General features: G+C 31.2%; 1 protein-coding gene across 1 annotated transcript in view; it reads right to left on the reverse strand.

The window, feature by feature from the left end:
• LOC121132424 (Golgi-associated plant pathogenesis-related protein 1) overlaps positions 1–20,364 on the reverse strand; it is a 64,637-nt gene extending 44,273 nt beyond the window's left edge. Inside the window, exon 1 of the mRNA XM_040727813.2 lies at positions 20,006–20,364. Coding sequence (XP_040583747.1) covers positions 20,006–20,089 — 84 coding nt within the window. The 5' untranslated portion in view covers positions 20,090–20,364. The remainder of the gene's footprint in view (positions 1–20,005) is intronic.
• Between the last annotated feature and the right edge of the window lie 6,086 nt (positions 20,365–26,450).

The following is a 26,450-nucleotide window of genomic DNA, read 5'->3' on the forward strand; positions in this document are numbered from 1 at the left end:
AAGCTAGGAAGGCACATGTACAATAATTCAAATTGTGCATTCTATTAATATTAGCCCAAAACTATCATAAGTCTTCCTTACAGGTTTTTCCTGAACCATTCGATTCCTTGAAAGCCTTGGTAACATCGTAAACAGTCGATTTGGGCAGCTTCGTAAACTCAAAAATCTTCTTGGGTGAGCACTCTCTACGGATACCCACAATCATGGGTGTACGGGGATCGTAGCAATTATTTAGTGATATATATTATACAATTTTGTGGGTAAAATTTGATGAACACACTTTCATAAGCATAGATCTTGGCGTTGCCAAGATATTGAGGTCTAAACTTGTTGGGGATTTAAAATCTGTATATTATGTTTAAAAATCCAAGATACGCAGAATATGCGGCATAAAATATTTTGGTGCACTGTCTAAGCAAACCAGAGCAGTTATGCAGCGAATTATTTTTTGTTAAATAGCTGGTTTCAATCTGCACCAGTTTGAAAAAAAAAATGGAATCAATTGACGAATTCGTCATCCCAAATACTTGGAAAAGGGACAGTGACCTCCTTGGAATCCGCACCGGGAGCAACAACATAACAACTACTCGGAATCTGAGACACTGTGAGACTTTCGTTCGAGAGGTTAACAGCAATGCGGGCTGAGGTGTTTGGGGTGCTTAGCTCCGAAGGCCACGTCATAACTCCTCAAATGTTCCACCAAGGCTTCAAAGTCAACACAGATACCTACTTGGACATACTAGAGGCCAAGGCAAAGCTCTGGATCAATATGGTTGCCAATGGAGGCCTAACATACAGAAGCTGGACTAGGTTCCCTGCCACATCTCGAAAAAAAAAAGTCTCAAAAAGCTACAAGACAATTTTGACGACTTCATTCATCTCTTTTGACCTACAAACTTGTCAGATCTGAATCAGATACATTTTTTTTTATGTAGTGTGTCATCGAACGACAGACCAACCGAAGTTCCTGCAACACCAAAGTCGAAAATATCATTCATATCAAGAAAGAATTCAAGGATTTGCCAAGGAACTAAGTGCAAATGCCTACTTGCGCTTTCAGCCTGGTATAGAGACTATAACTGACACTGGAGGACGATTTTATTGAATAAAATTAATCAGAATCCATCAAGTTTTCGGAATCTTCTAATAATTGATTGGAGAGAGAATTGTGTTTAAATAATAAAAAAATCTTTTTTTGCACATTCTTTACATATCATAATATTCTTATAATGGAAAATATAATGTAAATCTATGAATAAGGTGAAATATATAATCATATTTTTTAAAGAATAATTCATTGGGTCCTAAAAACTCCCTAGTGTATACATCCATTATTATCTTATTTTTTAATTAAAAAAATTCTATATTAAAAATGAAATATTTTATTTTAAAAAGAGGCAAAAGTCTTATTCAACTCACGTTTCATTGTCTCTAAAAATATGTGATATTGAAATGTTTTTTTTTTAAATAAGGAATTTTTTTGTGATGGTCATCGCTTTAGAATACTCGTACTTATATTTTGGAAACGAAATGATTTATTTAAAAGTAGAATATACAGGAGTCCCCCCCCCCTCCTTATCAGGGGTTTTGGGAACAAGAAAAAACCACCTTATGTGACATCAGTGTTGGTTCGAGGACGTTTTTAGTACTAGAAGTCGTAATATAGAATAAACTATTTTTCAAAGTCCTTTTTTTAAGTGTATTTACTAGAATAAAAACATTTTATTCAGCATAAATTATTAAAAATAATATATTCAAGAAAGAGACTTGTTAAATAACTATCAAATTTAATCTTCATTGGATATTTTCTTGCTTTTTAATCCAAGTATTTCAATTCTGTAAATTTTAAAGAATGGGAGCTTAACCAATAATTATTCAGCAACCTTTTTAATTGGAAGTTTGTATGTTAAGTAATAACTAAAAGTTTTAAGTTTATGTATCTAATCATATACTTATAGGACACTTCCTTTCCACCATATCCAAAATTATATACTTCTTTAATATGAATTTATAGGTATAGTATGCACAAACACATCAGTAACTACAAAAATCCTTGTTTACCTTCATATATAGTTTTTTATAATTTATTATCATAATATAAAAAACACAAAATGAGGGGGTGTAATCTGAAGGGAGTCAGAATAACTCCAAGTACTGCATTAAGCCAACTCAGCGGTGTTTGAAACTGTGTTATGTGGGGAACCTACTGTTTCTATATTTCAGCAAGTTAATTCATTTATAGGATGTGCAGATACTTTGCCGAATTTTTCGGCCTACTATAAGGTGCTAAGGTGCACCAACTTGCCATGGCTGAAAACCAACTACCTGGAGGTAACTACGTGTGGACTCAGAACAGCCCCCTTTTCACAAGTCTACAAAGTACCAAAATTATGCCCAGATGAAATGGCTCGATTATGTTCCCCTTCCTCTCCAAATTTGAACCCACGGGACTTTTCTAGATGGGACACTTTGAAGAGGGAAACCAACAGGACCTCACACCCAAATGTGGAATCACTGCATGACTGCATGAGACAACTTATCAGAGGAGTTGGTCATCAACCCCTGCATGGCCTACAGACGACCTGTAAAGGCTGTGATTGATATTGAAGCTGGCCATATTGAGAGAAAACAGTTTTGAAAAAGCCTTGTCTACATATTTTGTTAACATTATTTTTTTATTTTTTTTTGCAATTGTAAAATTATTGGTGTATTTCTAAATCCATCTCTTGAGTCTACATATAACTTCGCCACCATTTATTTGTAATAAGTTTTGTAAATAACTGCATATACTTTTAATGAGTCCATTAGTTAAACAAATTGGTTTTATTAATATTAAGAAACCGCTAAATAATCAAACGAAGCTACCACTTTAATAACTCAACAATTCAAGTATTATATTTTTTAAGATTGACGATATTATTTGAGCATTATTCCTCTAGAAACCATTATATATGAAACAAGATTATGTGAACAAATTAAACCTCTCATATTGGTAGTAAAACACCTTCAAATTATTATATATAAATTGCTTAATTATTATGGTGTTAGTAGCTTAGTTTCAATGTTTTGTACAACTAATGGCTGCCTATGCCTTTGGTTTTGAGTAAGAAATATATTATTACAATAATAATTTATGTGATTGCATATTTTACGTGATTTGGCTATATAATTTATAACTTCAATAATAATGTATTTTTTGTAGATTTACTCTATTTTTCTAGAAAAGGCTATGTTCGATGTAATCTTATTTTTTTTAACTCATATAAATAAAACTTTACATTACTCCTAATTAGTCTTTAGTAGTTGTTTTTTTAAGTTATCAGAGTTCTATCATGATATAGTTTAAATGTTGAATAAAAATCAAAGATCATTAAGCTTGAAAAATTGAAGGTCAATCACTAAGTTCATGGTTATTATTTTTTTTTTATAACAAAAAAATAAGAATAAAATATGACAAACATAAGTTTTCATGATGTAATATACTTGCTTAGGTTTAGGATGTATCGTGCATCAAAAAATGAACTAAAATTCTTATTATTCCCTTTTATGTCCTCGCAATTAGATGTGAATTAAGTTAGAGACTATAAAATTCATTTCTATAACAATTTTACTGCTTTATCAATTTGCTTAGAGTTCCAATATGGATAATAGTGTTGAGTAGTGTTGTGTCAGTCCTGAATGATTCGGTCAAGTCCAAGGAACGATCCTCGAGACCTTACTTCCTTTGAACTTTCAGTACTAGAGCTGATTTAAAAAGAAGAATTAAATTTGAGTGGCGTAATCAAGAAACAAAATTTACAAGTTTTAAGACGGATATGCTCGCTAGAACTGAACGGTACAGCAGTCATCAGTCCTAATTAAAGACCAGCACAGCAGCATGTAGTGTTGTGACTCGGTGTAAGACTGATTCTTTTTTCCATTTTGTACTTAAATTATTTCTTGCAGGCTCATTTGGATGAATATTTCAATCGAGACCGTCGTGATCTCGGATCCAAAATTTCATCGTTTTTAAATTGCAGACGGATTTTTTCATCCACCAAGTTATACTAGTCATTTGAACTACTTCCAATGACATCAATGTACCAATATCTACAATTTGGAAATACGGAACCTAACCAAACGAGAGTTGAAACAAAAATATACAAGTTTTGTTCTTCTCCCGTTTCTCTAAGTGTAAAAATGTTTCATCTACAGCAAAAAAAGCTACGGTTGTGCAATCTCGCAGTGGCGAGAAGACTGCAGAGATCGTTGGCATCTCTATCGGGATTACTTGAAACATCAAAAAGTGTATTCTGGAGCGCCCCCTACCATGCAGCCAAGAAGAGCCATAACTTCTGTCAATAATATGACAGACTGTTAGCCTGTCTCCTTGTGACCCTCGTCCAGCCTTGACCTCAACCCCTTAGACTTTGCAGTTTTGGGTTATCTTGAAAAATAATGACTGCCGCACCTCCCTTCCAAATTTGGATTGCTCCAAGTTGTTTATGATATCGTGGTACCACATACAAATCGTCAAGAGCTGCCAACCAGTTTACCGAAGTGTTGAGGCTATTATTCTTGTGGAGAAGGAAGTACTTAATAAAATATATAGGTAATTTACATTGTTACTGAAAGTTTTTGGGTCCCTACTCTGTGCATACATATATATTTAACAGTTATATATATGCAAATAGCTTATCTTTAATACGGAAATGCCTCTTTTATCACAATTGTCGGATCCAAATAATGAGCAAGACTATGGACTCACTTTTGTCCGCCCCCCTCTATAAAAGTAAATAATGGACTTTTTGTTTTACTTATCCATCTTTTGCATTAATCAATTTCATAACTATCATTTAGATATCCTTCAAAAAAGTATAATTGACAACCTACCTAATAATATAAATAAGTATTTTAATTAAGTATAAAATACACGGATAGATTGATCTCATGCGAAATAATTGAATTCCTTTAGTCTTGAAATTGAAGTTAGAGTTAAAGAGACAAAAATATTTTAAAGCCATACCTATAGCTCTGCTTGAATTGTATATGTATATGCTTAGGAATGTATTAAATATATATTCCAAAGGGTAAAAAATTAAATATTTATCTATGATTTATAGGTATGTTTACTTCATTTATATTCAAATGATTTTTTTTTTTTTTTTTTTTTTCAAAGATGGGCTTACTTTTTCACTTTTGTAATATTATTTAACATACACTAAATAAATTAAATATAATTTTTACATATACGATAAGTGTTCAATTTCTACCATTTAACAATAAAACACTATGCCACAAAATTGAGGTTTTGAAGCGCCCACCTCCTAAGAACTTCATTTATTATTTAAATGTAGCGGTTGTACACAAAAATGACCATTAAAACCTTCAACTGGCATAAGTTTGCCCTTTAGAAATTGATTAATAAAATCCTGTTTTGAAAGTATAATTTCGGTTCAGAGCCAATTTTTGAAATGAAATATCTATAACGATGAAAATAAAAGTTAAAATCAATTAATAAAAATATTGCAACATATGAAAGGTCATTGATTTATTGTGTTATTTTGATTTTTAGGGTCGCCCTCAGGATTTTTTTGCAATAATTGAATAGTTATTTTTTGGTAGGGATATGACTTCAAACAAAAAAAAAAAAAAAAAAACTTAACTATTAAAAACAATTGTCTTTTAATTTGCCCATTGGCTCTAGCCAATATAGATCCATTGCCCCCCCCCCTACTGCATGCGTTTGACCCTGCTGATATCCTTTAAAAATTTGTCTAATAATACCAAAATCAAGTAAAATGAAGGATCTTATTTAGATGCGACTATTTTATTAAATTAAACTTTTAATTTTCTTACAGAAAATGTAATAAGTAACACAAGTAAGGTTGCGTTCAAAAATTAAATATCAATTAGTCGATTATATGATTAAATCTGTATTGAATACTCATTCAGTCCCTCGAAGAAGTTCAACTTGAATCGGTCTTATAGAAAAACTTCATCTACATCCATAGAATAAAAAATCTTTATGATTTAAAATTCGATTTAGACTGATTTTATAAGTGAATTGTTGATTACGTCATGCGTTTTTTCAAACTGTGAATATCATGCTTTATTTTTCTTACTGTATTTAATTATATATATTTATAAATATACAACTTTTTGTTTCATGCAAGAAAAGCTACCTCAATACACAAAAAAACCCGATTTGCATTAGAGTTTTTGAATACCTTGTACTATAAATAAAATTTAAGATACATAAATTAATTGTTATTCTTTTTGGACTCGGTCAAATCTTGAATTATTGGATAATCCTTTAAAATATTTCGTTATTCATTGTTTCACGATTATTTTAATATAATACAGGGATTATCCATTTGCTTCTTTTGTGGGAGTATATTCACGTTACGGATAAATTCCGGTTTTCACATATTGAGACTATTCCACTTAGATAACTACGTTTTAATAATTATATCTTTCATGCTATATTCTTTACTCAAATTTGAATATATTATTAATGTCTAGCATATATTAAGATAGTTAACCATGTGGATACATGCTATTCCTACTTTCAAGAAGTAAATCACAATAGCAGTGAACTCGCTAGTAGGGATTTACCCATATGTAATTTGGCTGATTTATTATCCATTTAATTTACGAGGGTTGTCTGAAAAACTTCCGATCTCAAAGTGAACCAAGCAATAGCAAACATAAATGAAAGCTATTCACATCTAAATAGACTCTGTTGATAGTTACTCATACAAATTACTTCCATTTTTGACTTGGAGCTGTTATGTAGAAGTCGATTGAGTGAGTTGATGTGAGCGTTACTGTAAAAAGGGACAAAATCGAGGATCAAGCTGTCATTTAATATTTGTTTTTGAGAGACAATACTCCTATATAAATCAAAGAAGAGTTGAATTAATTGTATAGAGACCTTTCACTATCATTTACCTCGGTGACGTTTTGGGCGAATTTAAAAATGCCCTTATGAGCTTGGGAGTTGATGAACGTTTTTTGACGTCCAAAAACCGCAACTGCCAAAGAAAACATCGCCCAAGGTCACTTAATTGTTCCAAACGACTGCCGAATTAAAATGCGACTAAAAGCAGAGGCTATGAGTACATCAATAGAACATTTTCACCAAAATCCTGTTCCATCAAGACAATGCAGTGTTTCACACTTCAATGATTGCTATGGCAAAAATCCATAAGTTACGCTTTGAACTGCTTGACCATTTGCCTTAATCACTATATTTAGGCCAAAGGGACTTATTTTTGCTCCTTTATCTAAAAAATTGCACTCGAAGGACAAAGAGTTTCATCCAATGAAGAAGCAGTCATCTTCAGGAACAATTATTTTTCAGAGAAAACCGCCGTATTTGGAAGGGTTACAGAGATGGGAGCATCGTTGGGCAAAGTTTGTGGAGTTACAAAAAGACTATGTTACAAAATAAATAAATTTAGAAAAAAATTATTTTTTCTTTTTTAAGTAGGAAACTTTTCCAGCCATCCTCGCAATTAGCAGATGTTAATTGGTCCATTTATAATCTTAATACACAACCTTAATGCAAACATACTAAACCGCAAAAAAAACCTTCATTAGCAGTAATTGCCTATTACCGATTCATCGGGAGCATTTTATCAATTAACAATTAATTGACAAAGTGGTCAATTAGTTAATATCCTTAATCTTAATATATACCTTAAAACGTAGTTAATTTTATCTAATATTCCTCTTTATTGATGTGTTGATCAAAGTTTTATCTCTTGAGCTCAAATGAACTCAGACATCCAAAGAAAGATTTATTCAATATATATATATATAAACATAAATTGTGAACTTAGCCACCATTGACGGGAATGACAGCCTCCAAGCAAGGCCGCATGGCTGTATAAACATGTTAGATTTGGGTGGGCTTATCTTCTTCCACTCATTACTCACAGTGTATGTAGCAGAGAGAAAAAGGAGAATAATGAAACTCTTTTCTCCTCCGTTCGATGACACTGGAATATTTCTTAATATAATCGAAAGAAAATAAGTTCTTTTATAACATTTATATAAGTGTACTTTTTTTATTTTAATAAACAGACACACTGCGCTTTGTAGTGAATGAGTATGTTGTGTTAACTCTTTTAATACATCCTACATTGTTGACTCCGTACAGTTGAAGCATGGGAAGCTCCGTTTTTCCGAGAGGCTTGCAGCAACACTAAGGTCCTCACCAAGCACATTGCAGTTCTAGAAGGTCCGGCCCCGGCAATTACTACTGGTTTGCTGCACTGGTCAAGCTTCGTCAACAGCCCTGCCGCCGTCTCGCTATCTTCCGCCGTTTGCTGCCTTTGCCGCCGTCTCGGTGCCGTTACGTCTTCTTCTTGTCCTATATGAGCTTTACATAAGCCAACACCTCGTTGATTCGTTTCCATTATTGTTCAGAAGAAAGATATTGTATTTGCTCGCATTATTTTGTTTGAAAGATATTAACAATATCTATCATTAGTTTGGTGAACTTTTTTGTTTTAATCTCTCTACATCACACAAAAATTACAGTTATTAGAGGTGTTGCAAGACATTTTCAGTGTTTACTAAGCGGTACTCATCACTAAATAGGAAGAATACTCCAACACTTGAAAATAATGGTGTAATTAGCAGGTTTTCAATTCGAATAATTAGTTTTTATAATTTGGCAAAAGGTTAAGATATGCAATACAGATTACTATATGGAAAATATTTGAAATAAACAAATCAATGGATATAAAAATGAAGATTTTGAGGAGATTTGGAAGAAGAAGAAGAATAGCAAAATGGCGCCTTCAACTTTACTCAAGTGGGTGTTTACTCCTTCTAAGCCACTTATCCTCGAGGATTTTTTTATCTTTCGAATCTCTTTGTACAATCTACTAATCATAAGAGGATTATGTTCCGTTTTTCAGGGACTGTTACATGAATATCAATAGATACAAGTATTTATATGTAGATGAATATATATATATATTTACAAACATATTTGAATAATGATAATATAGTCGTACATTTATAATAAGTCTATCATACAAAAAAAAAAAATCTTTTTTTTTTACACCTCATAAAAAAATAGTTAAATATGCAGAATATTAAGTTGAAAGGGGTTATATCAATGTTATAGAACGGAGTTTGCTTATCTGATTAGTTTAAAAATAAATATTTTGTGGATATTTTACAAATGTGATATGCATTTACATAGGTTAAGGAATGCACTCCTCATATAAGTATTTGTAATCCTAAAGTAAGCAAAACTGTCTAAGAATAGTTTTATTAGCAAAAATCAAAAAAATAATTATATATTTTAGGGCTGGGACGGTACGCTTAACCCACACATCGGTACGAAACGCGGCAAACCCTTCACGGTACACGGTTTGGTGCGGTATTTTGTCAAATGTTTTTTTAAAAGAATAACTAGTTTTCAATTTTTTTTCAAAAATTATATTCTTTAACACTTTCTTTTCTGTACTAATAAACTTAAATTCTCTAAAAATATATTGTTTGATATAAAATATATAAGGGTCATAGGGTTGCCCCACGTTGCTCGGCCAAGGAAGGAGCGGGGCATCACATTGACAATAGTCAAAATAATTCTATATAAAGAATCATTTTCTTATACTAATAATTATAATATGAATGGATTGTTGTTGTCAAGAAAGATCCTGATAATTCTAATTCTCTTGCTGTGATAATAGGGATGAAGCAGGAAGTTGACTATATTTTATAATACATTTACGTGTGACACTATATCAATCTGGTTTAGTAAGTTAATATACAAAGTATGATTAAAGTACCCCTCCCCTCCCCCCAAATACGCTTACTATTGCCATTGGCTCTTGTAACCCCAGTAGTATTGCTATATATTTAAAAAATATATATATATTATGTTATAAAGTTCAAATAAGATACCAACATATATGCATAAAAAAATATGGCAAATCCATTTTTCATTTTTGTCAAAAAATGAAAAATCGAAATTCGCGAAGAAGATAGTAAAAAAACTTTTCAACGAATTTTGCAAGAAAACAATTGACTGTATTCGTCGGAATAGTAAACAAAAACACAAGCCTATCAATATTTTTATCGTATTTGCAAAAAAAAAAAAAAAAAAATTATGGAGAATAATGTTCTTGAAAAAATAACCGGCCATAACAGGTTCAGTATTGCAAATATTGCAAAAAATATTTAATAAAATGTTCCGAAAATTGGAAATAAGTAGTATTATTAAAATGTTTGAGTCTAAAATGTTATGTACCAAATATATATATTGTTGTGTGGCATTTATTCTGAAAAATTGAAAATTAATGTTTGATGAAAAAAAAGGAGACAAAAATGAGAAAAAATGAACAATTATACCGAAAATGACAGATATTTTAGTTAGATATCAATTTTAATGTGTCAAATTTATATTAAAAAAAATTTCCACACAAATTTTTACAAATTTTATTCCGTTTATTAATCTCATATTTCATTGGACGTTTATTGTTTTTTTCTATCTGGAAAAAACGAAATTGCAATTTTCACAAGTTTCTATTTTTTTGCCCATAATTGTTTTGGTTTCGAAAAAATTTAGAAAACATAGTAACTTTTTTAGTTTTTTTTTAAAACATCGATCACATTTTTATTCATAACTCAACCCTGATCAGCAGTTTTTCTATCTACATTTCAATTCAAGACGGAGTACATGTGTCATTTCTTCTAAACATACAACTTTCAAGCAGATATATTTGCCATCTTTTTCTGCTCTGGGAAGTTTGTGGCTAATGACAAGAAGCTTAAGGAGGTTAGATAAGATAACTTTAATAGGGAATGTGGTAGTCGTGGTCCCAACAAAATATGCAATGATGATTTCCTGACTGGTTTCTCAGCTAAAATCGAGGTTTGTCTAAAAAATCAACGTTGTGAAGAAGTTGATTCAGCCCTGGATGGACTACCCAGAAGGCAAGTATGTTTGTTATCAAGATTCTGCTCCATCACACAGAAGCTCATGGCTACAAAATTCTTCCTAAGAAAATTTTGTGGGATTCTGGAAATGAAAAATGTGGCCACTTACCTAACCTCGACTATGTTAAGAGTAAGGTATATGCAACACCTCTCAAAATTATGCAAATTTCAAAGCTACAGTTGAGAAGGAGTGAGCCAATTTGTTTGTAGCGTTCTTTGTGCAAGACATTCCGTGCCTGTGTAGATGCAATATTGGCTCCAGAAGTTGGGAAGTTTGAAAAATATACTTAGTGTCTACAGGGTGTCCACCATAAATTGGAACTACTTTAAACTTCATCCAGATCCATAATGTGGATATTCGGGGTTAAATCATAACAATATAAAAGGTTGCGTGAACAATACACTATAACTTCCACAACAACTGTTTTGACAAAAAACAATAGTCATCATGGAACAAGCAAGGAGAGACACCCTCCGCTGGGAGGGAGTTCATATTCCAACAAGACTCAGCGCCCGCACACATCGCCATGAGGACCACTAACCTCTTCAACTCCCACGACATCACTTTCTGGGATCGCAATACCTGGCCCTCCAACTCACCCGACCTCAATCCGTGTGATTACTACTGGTAGGGGAAGTTGGAGAGGTAGGTGTGCAAGGTCAGCCACAAGAGCATTGCGGCCCTGAAGGGCTCCATTACGAGGGAGGGGAACGCTGTCGATTCCTCAGAAGTCATCTGGGCATGCAAATCCTTTAGGGGCAGGATGGAGAAGATGATGGCTGCTGAGGGAGGACATATTGAATAAATTTATTGTTTAATATCATGTCTAACTTTTTCATATTGACAAATACACTCCAAATTCCATTTTTATCAAGCAGGTTGAATTTTAAGATACTTCCAATTTATCGTGGACACCCTGTACAGTTAATCTCTTGCAAAAAAAAATATATTATAATAATGATTTAACTTTTTTGGTTTATGTTTATGAGAAGCTTGAATTCTATAAAATCTAATTTTATGACAAAAAAAAGAAGAAAAATTAATAATATTTTTTTGTTGCAAACATTGACAAAAAAATATCTTAGAATTAAAAGAAAATAGAGTGTATTCAAGAAGGGGAACAAATAACCTCTTTCCATAACTACATAAAACGTAGAGGAATTTACCATTACTCACGTGACTGTGTTTGACGTTTCATTCTTTTATTTCAAGGATTAGTAAATAAATAGGTAATAAAAAAATCAAGTTATATATTTTATATAAGAGGCTTAGAACTAGCTAAATCAATCAATATTTTGATTTATAATATTTTTAAATGGGGGTAATACCATTGAGACAGAAGCATATATTGGCTACCAGGGGCGTCGCTACCCCCCTTTTTATGGAGGGAGAGGGGTTAATCATATCTTCTATAATTTATAAGTATATTTGTTCGTTGTTATTAGACATGGAATCCTATATGATCGAACAGATCAGTCTGTAATTTAGCAAGTATACGTATAAAACTAACCAGCATGCTCATATGATTTTTTTTCGTGTTTTTGATGTCATTAAGAGCCTGTTTTCGACCAAAATATAAGCCCTTTGGTCCTTCTCTCTTTCTATAAATATTTCAGGGCGTTACCTCGCTCACACAAAAGTACCCTATATATTTTGTCGTCCGCGGTCGATTACATTGTCTCACTGGATACATCATGGTATATTTCATAATTTATTTTTCTTGATAAATTAACGAAGTTAATATATTTTTTATTATATTTATATCAGGTGATATTAACAAGGGTCTTAATTCGTTAATACTGTAGGTTTCACTCCCAATTTCTAATTTTTTCTTCATAAAAAGGATACCCTTACTCATAAGGGTCATCCAAAAGGCTTTTGTTATCTAAGAATGGCAACTGTGCCCCTTTCAGCATTCATAGGAACCCTTTAATTTTTTGGTTATTATTTTAGATTCATTTTCTCTCTCTATTTTATTTTTTAATTTAAAAAAACCAAAAAAAACTTTATAATAGCATGTTGTCCTCAAAGAGTTTTTCTACATTCTACAATCGAAGCAATGTTTCAAAAGTAATGTTAATGCTTTATTGCACGAAAGAGTTCCATTTGTGTTGAAATAAAATGGCTCCCTTTTTTCTCTTACCATAATGCTTGCAAGTAGCTGGTGAGGCTGTAAAGGGAATGGAGAGTCACTTGGTTGTCGCAAAAGTTGACTGTTTTTAACTTAGTATCTGGATAATCCTGGTATAACCATTTGCACATTTACTTTTTGACATTGTGTGTTTTCATTAAATTATTTAATATAAAATACCTTCCCAATCTGATACGAAGAAGAAGAATGATATGTCAGAAAACTACTCAGTTATTGACAAAGTGTGCTTGCCCATCAAAGCAATATATATTTATCTTCATTCGTAATCTTTGTTCCAATTAGAAACAGAAAGAGGGCCAAAAATCATTTATTAGTGGTTTTATCATTCTGACCAACTACAAAACTATTATTGGGAATGCTCAAAGCTTAACAGAAGCTAATTGGAAAATAATCCACTAAAATTCAGAGCACTGATAAAGGGAAAGGAGAAAACAGAAAATTCGACAGTTGACATCCAAATACAAAGAAAATTGTTCTATTACTATAGTAACGTTGTGAGTAATCTCTATTAATTGTTTCTCCAAAAGGAGGAAGAACAAAATGAACTTGTAGTTAGCCAATTATACCTATATCGCTCTCCCAAACTGTTGGACTAATCGCATACATAAAGTTGTAGTTCCTAGGCATTATCTAGCATCTTAGATGTTTGCGGCCCGGTGTTGTCTTCATGATGTCTTGTTGTCTCCTACTCCCCTATGCGGGTCGTGTCTATTCGATCGCCAACTTCAAATGGTCGAGTTGTTCAGAGTAAAGGGTACAATTGATTGGGAAAAAATATATCTCAAAGCACTGTTGTGTAACATGAACAACCCTGTATGCAATACAAATTTTCTTGGTGGCTTTCGACACGTTTTTCTTTTCATATAGTAAAAATGTAAGATATGGCTAGTTTATTCCATATTTGACGCACAACAATTTACGACCGGACCAGCCAAGCGCAATAATGTTCGAAAAGTGTTTGTAGTATACACATACACCTATACAACACTCCTTCGTATAATCCAATATGACCCATAAAAATATATATTTACTTAAAAATAAAGCGGGCATTTGGCAATTATTTCCACTAGGCCAAATGACATTTCGTTCAATTGTCCTATAGATAAAATGGCATTTCGTTCAATTGTCCTATAGATAAAATGTGACCATTCTTTACTTAATAGTGTATTTATAATTACCTCTTCCTCACTTACTATTTTCAATCAGTAGAGAGGGAGGGAAGTATGATATTTTTTTAGATAGAAGATATATACTTATAAAGTATATAACTCAGGAACTCGTTAGTCTAGTTTTATGAATAATCATAATTTACTTCCCCCCCCCCTCGATTCTTTATGTTATAAGTATGGTTGAGTGTGTGGGTTTGTACGGATATTTTACATTTAGCTACATGAGAAGAATACATAAAAAAATAATTCACGAAACACAAAAACAAAATCCACATCAAGAGCTCAAAAGTGCATTTTTCTTTTAAATTGAAGACTAAGATAAGAAGTGTAAAGAGATTATCTGATCTAAAACCAGGTAATTAAAATATATACTACGAAAAACAATTTAAATAATTAATACGTCAAATTATAATATAATTATTTTAGTTTACAGGAAGGGACCAATCGAATAAAACTTTTCAAAATCCAAGATTAACTTACTCAGGTTATAAATTTATTGGGAGATCAAATGAATCAAGTCATTTTCCTTTCATTAATTGGGGATATGAATTTAGATCCAGCATCCTCATGAAAATACGTAAGTAAATTTAGCTTAGAAGTGTTTCTTCTTCGCGTATATTCCAGATCCCAAAGTGGATTTTAATGGAGGATGAATATAAACAACTACTGCATGATAGATTGAAAGGGATTTTTGATGCAACCTCAAAGTACCTCAAAAGGAAAATTATTGTAGAAAATGATCTCAAAAGTTAAACAGATAAAAGGTAAGGTCTTAACTACAACTGATGATATATATCATGGGTAGAGAGTTTGTTTTCCTAAATATTGTAGGAAGTCTATGGCTCTTGTTTTTTCTTCTGAAATAATATTATATTATATCAAAATATCCAAAGTGCGATCCATTCTCTAAAAAATAGGTAAAGATATGACACCCTTATTGGTATTGATCATTGTAAGATATTTGACAAAGTAAATAATGATCACATTTTCCATACTATAAAGAAGCTTCTTCCAATGCGTTTCTACAGCCCTGTTCGATCTTTACTTTTTAGAAGGATCTCTACGATTAATATGTATAACGAAAAAAGTAATCCTATAATGATAAATAGAAGTTGTCGTCCAGGATATCTAACGGGTCCTCATTTGTTAATTATAGCCATAGAATAACTTGCCATCAAAATTTAGCACAAATATGGTGGCTGTGGTATTTTATTTGATGACATACCCTAAAAAAGATGTTATCTCTACCATTATTGGCAGATTGGGCAATCAAAGAGGAGAGCATATGGCTCTTTGTCTCTTTCACAAGACCTATATATCGGCTCTTAAAAGATTCGGAGATCATCTTGTAGGTAGATTGATACGCTTGAGTAGAGTTTACTGAAAAAATAGATAAACATTTTAATTGATATGTTTAAAAACCCAGATCTTGAATGTAAATCGATTGTGTATATTTTCTGGGATTATACTCAGCTCGGACCTATCAAACAGTTTTTTGGAGATTATCTCTTAGACCAGCGCAGTTTTATGCAAAATTATATGGCACGGGGATCCTGTCTGTGATTCTACCTCAAGAGTGGATATCGTGAGACAAAATGAATGCAAAATATATTATTTTAAGGATATAAAAATCCTAAGGATTTAGAAATGGAAGGAATTAATGGAAATATAATTACTGGTAATGACCTGAAACCACTTCGCCTTAGGACATTTAAAACAATTTTTGCCTTAGGAATATTTCGCCTTAACATATAAATAAGTGAGGGTAATACGTTGTCATTGTTTATTTTAGTTTAAACTGATGTTTCTTTTGTACTTTTTAATTAAAATATGTAATGTTTATTATTATAAAAAACATTTAATGGTTGTTTTCTGTTGGCATAATTATGGGATTCTGCCCCAAAATTACAATACATACGATAAAAAAATTCACTATGTAATAAGTTCGAACCAGGAACAAAACATGTAATAATATTAAAATAATAAGAACAAATGATTTCTATACTTTCAAAATAAAGGGTTTATTATATTCAATATAGTATCAGAAAGTAAACTAAGAATAGAGTATAATTAAATATTTATATACACTTAAAATTCATTGGAGCAGCCTATGAGTCACTTGTAATGGTTCTCATAAAATAGTTTGAAATTCATTGGAGGTATAAATTCCCATTCTTATATATACAACTTCAAGGTATTTGAGTCCCAGAAGTGACTACGTAATGCAAACTATTTTGTACTCTTTGGATAAGTGCTAAAGTTTATGAAGAGCATCGTTCTCATGTTTCTATTTCGATTCTAAATTGTTTCAACTGTACTAAGCTTTAGAGTTTTCTTTTCTTACATTTCTCATTTCATCATTCTCTCCTATGACCCAACCTTTGAGTGATTCTCCGAATCCTTTCATTGGTTTGCCTCACCACAGCCAACCGCTTCTTCGTCTGACACATCCTGGATCATAACGAAGTGGAAATCTCTGATCTTGCCTCATATTATGCATATTCGTCTATCCACGAATCCTTCTTTCCCAATATGAACAATCCATAATGTCCAATGATATGTAATAAGTTAATAACGGAGAAGAGACTAGCACTTCTTCCATTAAAGAAAGTTGTCATCAGCTTCGTTTATTTTTCTTATTATTTTGATAATATTACATACTTTGTTTCTGGTTTAAATTAATTAGATAGGGAAATTTTGATAGTATGCATTGTAATTTTGAAGTAGAATCCCATAACTATTACAACAGAAAACAACCATTTAATATTTTTTATAGTTATAGACATATTTTGATTTATAAATTCAAAGGAAACATCAATTTAAACCAAAAATAAACAATAAAGACGTATAAACCTCATTGAATTATTATTATATCTTTAAGGCAAAATGTCCTGAGGCAAAATAGTATAAGGAAAAAGTACCTAGTGCCATATACGAAATTGGTTTGAAAAGCTTCTGACCTCACAAAGATACAAGAGATTTTTTCTGAATTTTTATTTTTATGTAAACATAGTCTCCTTTTAACTCTAGGTTGGAAACTTTCAGACCACTCATGTACATGTATATGATAATAGAGTTCTTTGTTAATGACCCAACTTTCTCCAATAATATTTAATATATACATAATTATTTAATGACACTTTTAAAAATATTAAGAACTGTATTCATTCTATGAAGTATCTACTCCGGTTCACCTTAATTTATTTTATATCACGTAGTATCAAATAGTCTATCATTAAGAAACTCTTTGCAAATAAGCATATTACAAAAGTATACATCATTAGGAAATTAATATGAATTTAAGAGTGGAAATCTTATTTAAAAAAACTTATTATTAAATTAACTCTCTCAATACCAGTTATAAAACCTACAAAATTTATAAATGAATTAGTCAACCTCTATACATTTATATGTATAACTAACTAGTCTTATGTCGATCCTTATTCATTCTGGTTCAGTCTGGGGCCGGTCCATTTCAGTCCTGCATATCAGTCCTAAAACTGATAAAGTTTACATTACACTCAACTTCTTCTTCTTATCAAAAATACTTCATTCCTTTAGAGGATGGCCTGATCAATTTGCAACCTAAACGTGTAGATGACATCACTTGTAGAAAAGTGAGTCACATCTATCTAGCATCTGAAACAGTTACTCACCAAAGTTTCAGCCTTTTATGAGATGCAATTGTTATGTAACAGTCGTTTGAGTTAGTTAATGTGAGTGTTTTGGTAAAATGGACAAAATTGGATATCGAGCTGTCATTAAATATTTGTTTTTGAAAGTATAACCTTTAAATTGACTCAAACAATATCAAACATGAAAAGGTTTGTTGCGATAAAATTTGATGCGTCTATGTCTCTCCAACTCGGAGTAATTGAGCCAAAATCAAAAATTGTCTTCTGAACAATTATTTTACAGAGAAAACCCCTGAATCCTATTTGGAGGGGTTATAAAGATGGGAGCCTTGCTATGTGAAGTGTATAAGTTACATGAAGACAATATTGTATAAAAAAAATTATAAAATATTTGATATCGTTGTTAGGTCAATAACTTTTCAGACCTCCCTCGTATAAATAAATATTTTAGATTATAATTAAATCCCTAAACAAAAGTCAATTTAACAGTTAATTAGGACGAATAGTCTAAAGCACAAAACTTTTTAAATTTTCTACGGATTCGTATTAAATGGCGAAAAAACGTCATATTATCTTTCAAACATATCAAATCCTCAGCTTAGTTCCACGTTACAGTATAAAAATCTGGAATTTTGATGGCAAAGACAGAGTATCTATAAGCAGTCAGAATTAGAATAGTTCTAAATTCTTCATTTTAGATATGGTTGCCCGCCTTCTGTCAGCTTCTGCGCTATCCTACTCCCAGAGCTCAATAGAGATAACTATATGGCGTGAGTTTCTCATATTTATATTCTTCTACTGACAGTCTGAAAGACCAACAAGAATGGTCATATATATCGTCTAGACCAAGTAAATACGGTCTGAAAATTCACTATGTATAACTACCGGACTACCCCATGTTTGTGTTAATATTTTTACTCCCCGCATCATAAGTTTGCCAAAAGAAAAAAGTCTGTACTAATGTTTGAGCAACTCCCCCCCCCCTCCCCCAGCCTAAAAAAAATGATTTCTTTTTAAATGATATTTTTTTATATATCTATGCTTTAACCGGAGTTTACTACTGGGAAATGACAACAAATTGTAATCATGGTAAAATAGCCTGAGAGGCTCCAAACTTTGCAAAACTCAGTTATTTTATTGTCCTTAGGCTAAAAGATCTTTGTAAATCAAAAATGGGAGGGTATGATGACTACCTGCAAAAAGAAATTCACAATTTTTATCCCTCTCGAAATGATAAATGAGTCATCAACCCATTTGCAAGCAAAATCACTCTAATACCTTTGTACTAAATAAAGTGTTTGCTATTTATAAATCTGCCTAACTTCAATAAAATATTGTCAATCTATGAGCTTTAAAATTATTTTTTTCGTTAATGAATAAATGCATCCTTTGATAATAATAAAACTAAAAAATAACATACAAGGAAATAATAAATCGAAGAGATTCAATAACAATAATATATGTATATACGATTTGATGCATAGCCAAAAAACTTCATAGTAATCCTTAAAACTCCTTTAAATCCTTCAAAGAGTCAGGAAAGAGCACTGCATTTGGGATATAGTCAGAAAATCACTTTTACAAGGTGGCACGTCTATACAGAGTTTGGATGCAGACAAAAGTTCTTTACTACGTGAGTAAAGATTAAAATACAGCATAAATCCTTATTTTACGTTAATTAATGATGACAGATCATATTTTTTTTTCTAAAGCTACTTTATGCCGCAAAAAGACAGATTAATATATGCAAACTTTGATATTTCCTTTCAGAAAATGTAAAAAAAGAATGGCCACTATCCGCGGATCATCAAATCCTTTACTAACTTTTTTTACTCAGTAAAACAATTTTAGAAAAAAAAGAATCTTTTTATGGATTAGAAAAATGTCCATCAAACTATAAGATGCAAAATTACTGAAATACATTCTTAGTATCTATATTCACTAAGTATATTTTTTTAATTGCATAGGTAATTTAATTAGCCTATCACAACTTTTCAACACTGCCTGTAATCTAAATTCCAAAAAAGATGAAAATCAAACCTCTCTATTTTACATGGGAATAATTTTAATTTATATTTAAATACAAAAATGGTAAAAATCAGACCTGAAAATATTCTTTACTTTGTTTGGATTCATCATAGTTCCAGTCAAGATCGATTTGAATTGGAATTGATACACCACCAACCATGTTTTTGTTTTTTTTTGTTGTATTTTTACTAGATAGATAAGAGAACAAACGAGTTTGACAAAATAGTAAATACAATTTGACACTTTTTAAAGGGTTTTAAAATAATTATGACTATTTTCTTCAAAAACTCGAACAAATGACTTTTTTAAGAAGAAAAAAAAACTGAAAAAATAGTAAAAATATTATTTCCTTTTTTTTTTTTTTTGTGGTTACATGATATTTATAAAAATAAATATACTATCAGTAACACCATGGACAAACAAAGCTTAAGAACTGATATTCTTGTACAAACGCACAATTTAAAAGACGAAGTAAAAAAAAAAAAAATACACGGCGTACCAAATCCAATAGCTTTATATATACGTACTATATTTGACTACCATGCCGACATTTACCTCCCTGGTCTCCCTTCCCCCATTCTAAAATGATTTGTTTAAGGTTTAAAAATTAAATAAATATTATTACTATCATTGTTTGAAAAATATAAAAAAAAGTATGAACGAAATGAAATAATAAGCTTTTTCAAGGTCAAAGGTACAGAAGAATAAAATGTGATGATTCTATCAATATTTAATTAATAAAAAAGAAAAAAGAACACAATCCCAATAAGTCGTTCAATAAAATAAGAAAGGATATCTAATAAATATGAAAAAACAACTTTTTCTTGATATAATCAATCTGATAAAAACTATATCCTTTACAACAAGACATCTTTAAAAAAGACTCTCCAAATTGTATTTATTGACTTTTTAATGTATATTATAATTAATTAAATATTTTTGTAAGAAATTAAAGGTAATTAATTATGTTATAACTTATATATTTTTTTGAATATACCAAGTTAAACAAAATCCATTATTTGTTAGGACTTTAATTTTTCTATATATATTTATCTCCGTGCAATCAAAAAAGTGCTTCCTTGACGGTCAGACTCGATAATTTCCATTATTTTATCAATATTTTGACAATTGGTATTCCAATGTACGGTGCTTTTTTTTCATCAAAATTACCGGAACAGAATTTACGAAGCCAAATACCACGTATTTGGCTGTTACTTAATCTGGACCATAAACACGATTTTCGAAGAAAAACTTCAAAATACAAAGTAAATAACTTATCCATCATTTTTTTAATAATATCATATGGAATTTAACAATTCATTTATGGACCAGTGCATAATGCCACTGGTTATCTACTATTGGCACATACTTTATCCAACACTCTGACAGTTTTTCCCCAATAAATGCCTCCACGCTCTTCTTAATTGAAGTGATTTATGTTTTAATACGTTTACATTCTTCTAGAAAGTGGCAATTGATTTTTTTATTGTTTCCTTACATCTAGAGCACTTAAAAATATTTCCTTCCTGAGTTCCTATGTTTCTAACATAGAATGATCCTGATTCAATTTTCTATTGAGCATTTGGCTCGAAGTTAGATCTCTATCATAGATTTCATAGGAGAAATTTATCAGTCTGCCTGTCTCAATTCCAGCCCTTTTTAAAAGATGCAAAAAAATCATCTCACTTCCTCTTCCCTCCAAAATTTTAACCCTCATTATTTCGTTAGAATAATTTATGGCTTTATTCCTAACCTCATTTGTATATCTGGAGTTTATTTGGAACTCCAACGGTGCTAGAGCGGGATCAGTTATTTTGTTTGATGTCATTCATTGCTCGACAGTCCACATTTACTTTTTACTTCTTAGATCTTAGAAATGCGGAAGTAAATTATAATTATTTTAAAATATCAACTTGTATATTTAAATTTTTTCCTAAAAATTCAATTTTTCAAATTTTTTCATAAGAAATTTTAATATTTCGGATTTTTTTAAAAAAAATATTCCAAAAATCAAGGGCTCCTTCCCTCTTCCCAAAGAAATTATGTATATATATAAATAGGGACCGGGGATCAAATTGTCGCCAAAATATTTTTCTACAAAAAACAACACAAAATATACATTTTTTAACTTTTTATTGAAAATCAAAACTATGACGAGCATATAGGTATAGAGTAGCCATTCATTTGATATAATCACCGTTGGCATCAATAACAGCCTCAATACGGCCTCTGAACCGGCCGCAGGCTCTTCTGACCATCTCATTGTCCATGTTGCCAAATACCTCATTGATCGAGTCCATCAGGCTGGCCTTGGTGCTATGGGGATGTCTGTTGGTATGTCTCTGGACATAGCCCCAGACAAAATAGTCCAAAGGATTAAGGTCGGGAGAATTAGGAGGCCACAAATCCTTGGTTACGACGTCATAACAGTTATCGGTTAACCATTGCATGGAAATTTTGGACACATGGCAGGGTGCTGAGTCCTGTTGCCACACCCAGGGCCTGTCTCCGGCCTTCATGGACCTGGTAGGGTCATCCTCAACCATCTTCTTCACCTTGTCGACAAAGTCAGTGTCCCTGACCTTCCTGTCGGCGCCCTCCTTCTTGGGTGCCCTCTTTATGGTGGCATCAACATCCCAGGTGTCCTCTAGCTTCTTACGGATACGCTGAACAGTCCCTAAATTTACTCCTAAGGTTGAAGCAATCGTTGAATTTGAGATTTCACCTCCATTATTAACCAATGGCATGACTACGGCGTACCTCTTTATCTCCTCATATGATGAAGGCATGATGCTAACTGAACTACGTATCGTCAGTTGACGAGAATAGCTTTCCTATTTGGTAACCGGTTTTTCATTTGATAATGTCGTCTTCAAGTTATCAAGGTTTAAAGTAGGCGACAATTTGATCCCCGCTCCCTGTACATATAATTAGGTACATGCCCCAAAAAGCAAAATTATATTTTTTAAGTATTATTTAAATATTAAAGAATCAGCATGTGGAAATTTTATTACAATTGCATCGGAATCGGTATTGTTTTTTTTTGGAATCATCTCATCACTAATTAGTACTTCTAATATACGATAATAGTACATCATATAGTCTTATAGGATAGGGATCCTGGCATAAACCATTTCGCAACTTTTTTTTTTTTTTACATAATGACTAAGCTTCCATACTTTTTGTAGAACTACATATTTTTATCATGTTGATGACAGAGTAGATTTGTGGTCCATGCCCAAATATAATATTTATATAATATGTACAATATTGTACATAAATCTTTCTTTATTTAAAGCGTTCCTTCAAATGTAGGGTATCTATAGATTTCACTTATGGAGACTTTAAAAAACATTACATTTTGAAAATACTTTATACATATTCACCAGCTAATACATATATGGGATTGGATATTTCATTATTGTGAAAAGTGGTTAGTGAATAAATTATGATTTTGAGTGCTTGTTTCTACCGGGTAATCAATTGAAATCTGAGCACTTACTAATTCAATAATTATGAAGCTTGAGTGAATGAAATTAATTCATATTTTTATATATTAAAGCATACACCATTAGTTGGAAAACTAAACAAATTTGAGCTTTTATCATACGTACAAGTCGAGAAAAGGATATTCGAACGTGATAGACAAATTTCCATTAGGGCATTCTATGCAGTTGGATGACTCCAAGACCACCGTCTACACCGTCAGCAAGTCCATAGCATTAGAGACGAGGAAGAACTCTGTCAAAAAGGCTAAACTCTACACGAAGGAGTTAAAGAAACCATTAAAGGATAATCTCCTCAAGTTCATGAGGGCCCATGCCAGAAATATCAGGGTTTCCTAACAGACTGTCCTGTGAACTATCAAAATATGTGGCGGAAAAAGCCAAGTGAGGTGAAAGAGGCAAATTTTGACACCTGAAATGAAGGAAACCCATCACCCCCGTTGTTAGACTCTTTTAATGAGTCTTTTGACATTTTTGACACTGCTACAGTAGGGTGTCCCATTAATGTATTTTTTTTGAGCTATGCAAACACGAGAAGTATCAAAATTTGCGTTATTTTACACAAATCACGAAAATAGTAAAAAAAAATGTCTCTAAATTAATACAAAAATTAATTTTTGAGAATTATTTTATGATCAAAACGAGAATAGGTACTCGGAAGAGTGACAAAACTCACGTTATGGTTAATTTTTGGCGTGACCTTGACCTTGGAATTTCACCTTGACCTCTTAAAATATAATAGCCTGTAACTTTTTATAATATAATTAATTTTTTATTAAAATCAATGATACTAAAATTTGAAGGGCTCTACCGGTCTTCAAATTTTCTAAAAAAATTCGATTTGTCCATAATTAAACTGACTGCCTAAAATAATACAAAGATGTATATTGAAAGATATTTTATTATTAAAATCAATGATCCAAAACATAGAAAAATAATTTAAGTAAATTATAAATTATAATCCACGACAAATTTCAGAATTAAAATTTATTTTTGTATCCAAAATTTGTCGTTTTTGTTCGAAATTTCAATTTTTTTCTTCTAAAACAATCTTTATAACTAGCGTTAGTTACACTTTGTGAAACATTTCTTACCAGTTTAACGCATATTTCCACTGATTGCGTATGACAAGGAAAATCAACAATTTCTAATTTCTTTTTTTTTGGGCATGATTTGAAGGTCCTCATTAGAAATATTTCGAAGAACCGGTGGTGCTGTAACTTGAATCTTGTGTGCCACACAATAATCTGGGTGTAGTCTCTTACATAAAAGTTTACTTTTGTAGCTATATATATTCTGCTTTTAGTGATGATTTCAGTTTCCCTAGATTTTACTATTCGTCGCCCTGCCTACTCCTGATTGTGGGCCCGCTCATCAAACAACATACTGACAAGTAGGTTTTCTTGGTGCAAAAAAACAACAACATTTCTTTCAATAACAGGGTTAACGACAGTAACGACAGACCTCAGATTTTTTGTTCAAAATCAAGAGCAAACAATCAGTCAAAAAAAAAAAAATTGCATAGGTCCATCCTTAAAAGATATTTTTTGTTTGATTAGGAACTAGACTGTGGGTAGACTTTAAGGCTTTAGTTACACTAAGGGCGAGTACATTAATAATTGAGAGACTTCAGACACACATGTATTTATAGTATTAATTTTGTAATAAATAATTTCTTTTTGAATTTTATAATTCAAGTGTTCAGATTTTAATGGACAACTCGATATGTGTGTATTCTGAACAGCTCCAATATTTCAAGGACACTCTATAATTAATGATTAGAAGATGTTAAAAACCCCTGATGATTGCAAAGTAGTTCAAACTATCTTTTTGGTTTATATTCATACCAAATATATGTTCAAATTTACAAAGTAGAAGTACAAGCTGTTATTTAATCTAAAAAGCAAAAACAACAATGTCAGGTAGAGTGGAACTTCAAAGCACACTATGAAGTTAATTCACACGCAAATACGTTGAATGAAATAAAAAAAGTGTATATATAACATTTATTAAATATTTATACCAATACGTTGAAAGAACATTCTATAAGCTATTCATACATGAATTAAATAATTTATTTATAGAATTGTATGTATATAAATGCTAAACACGGTTAATCAATTGTGTATATTTGTAAATCTGTTCACAAAATACATGGAGGAAATTTAAAGGAAATTGTACTTACATGAGTTTTTTATAGAATATTTATATGAAGTTATGTTGTCCAATATTTTTTTTTTTCTAATGTTATTTTGGTACTTTTCTATACTTTTTCATCTAAAAATTAGTAATGGGAAGATTAATTGGAATCGGATAATTAGTTGTTTTTTCTGCCATCGGTATCGCAAAAATAATGTTCAATTTACAATTCTGATTCTTATTTATTACTTTTCTAAGTTATAAAAGAAATAGCACATCCCCAAATTAAGTATTTTTGCCTTTTACTGGAAAATGTAATATATGAATTTTTTTTACAAAAATAAATAATTTTTCAAATTTTTTCCAAAAAATTATGTTTTCTTTGAATAACTATGTGCTTTTGAAAATTTTCTCCAAAAATTTAAAATTTGAATTTAAAAAAATAAAAATAGTCTATTAAAAATTCCTCACAAGATTTATTTGGAAAATTGCAAAAAAATCTATTATTTATAGTAGTTTCAAAATGAAACTATTTTATTTTATTTAGATATAATATAAAGTACTTTTATTAATTCATTATTTTCTAATTTGAATTTTCTATAAATTTAAAGGTATTTTTCCGCAAATAGATTTTGTTTGTAACTAGGTATTTTGACATTTATATATTGATTAGTTTTTATATTAATTTGAACAGTAACCTTTTAGTTCGTTTTTTAAGTTTTTATAATATTCAAATAAAAACAAAAATATTCAATGGTCACATTCTTCCCAATCAAAGGCTTCATCACCAGGCTTGAGATTTGATTAAAAACCTTAAAATAAAGACCTTTCTTGGTTTTGATCTTTTGCGTACAAAGATCAAAACTTTTGCATTGA

This window comes from Lepeophtheirus salmonis, chromosome 2, assembly GCF_016086655.4.
Source record: "Lepeophtheirus salmonis chromosome 2, UVic_Lsal_1.4, whole genome shotgun sequence".
Taxonomy (NCBI): domain Eukaryota; kingdom Metazoa; phylum Arthropoda; class Copepoda; order Siphonostomatoida; family Caligidae; genus Lepeophtheirus; species Lepeophtheirus salmonis.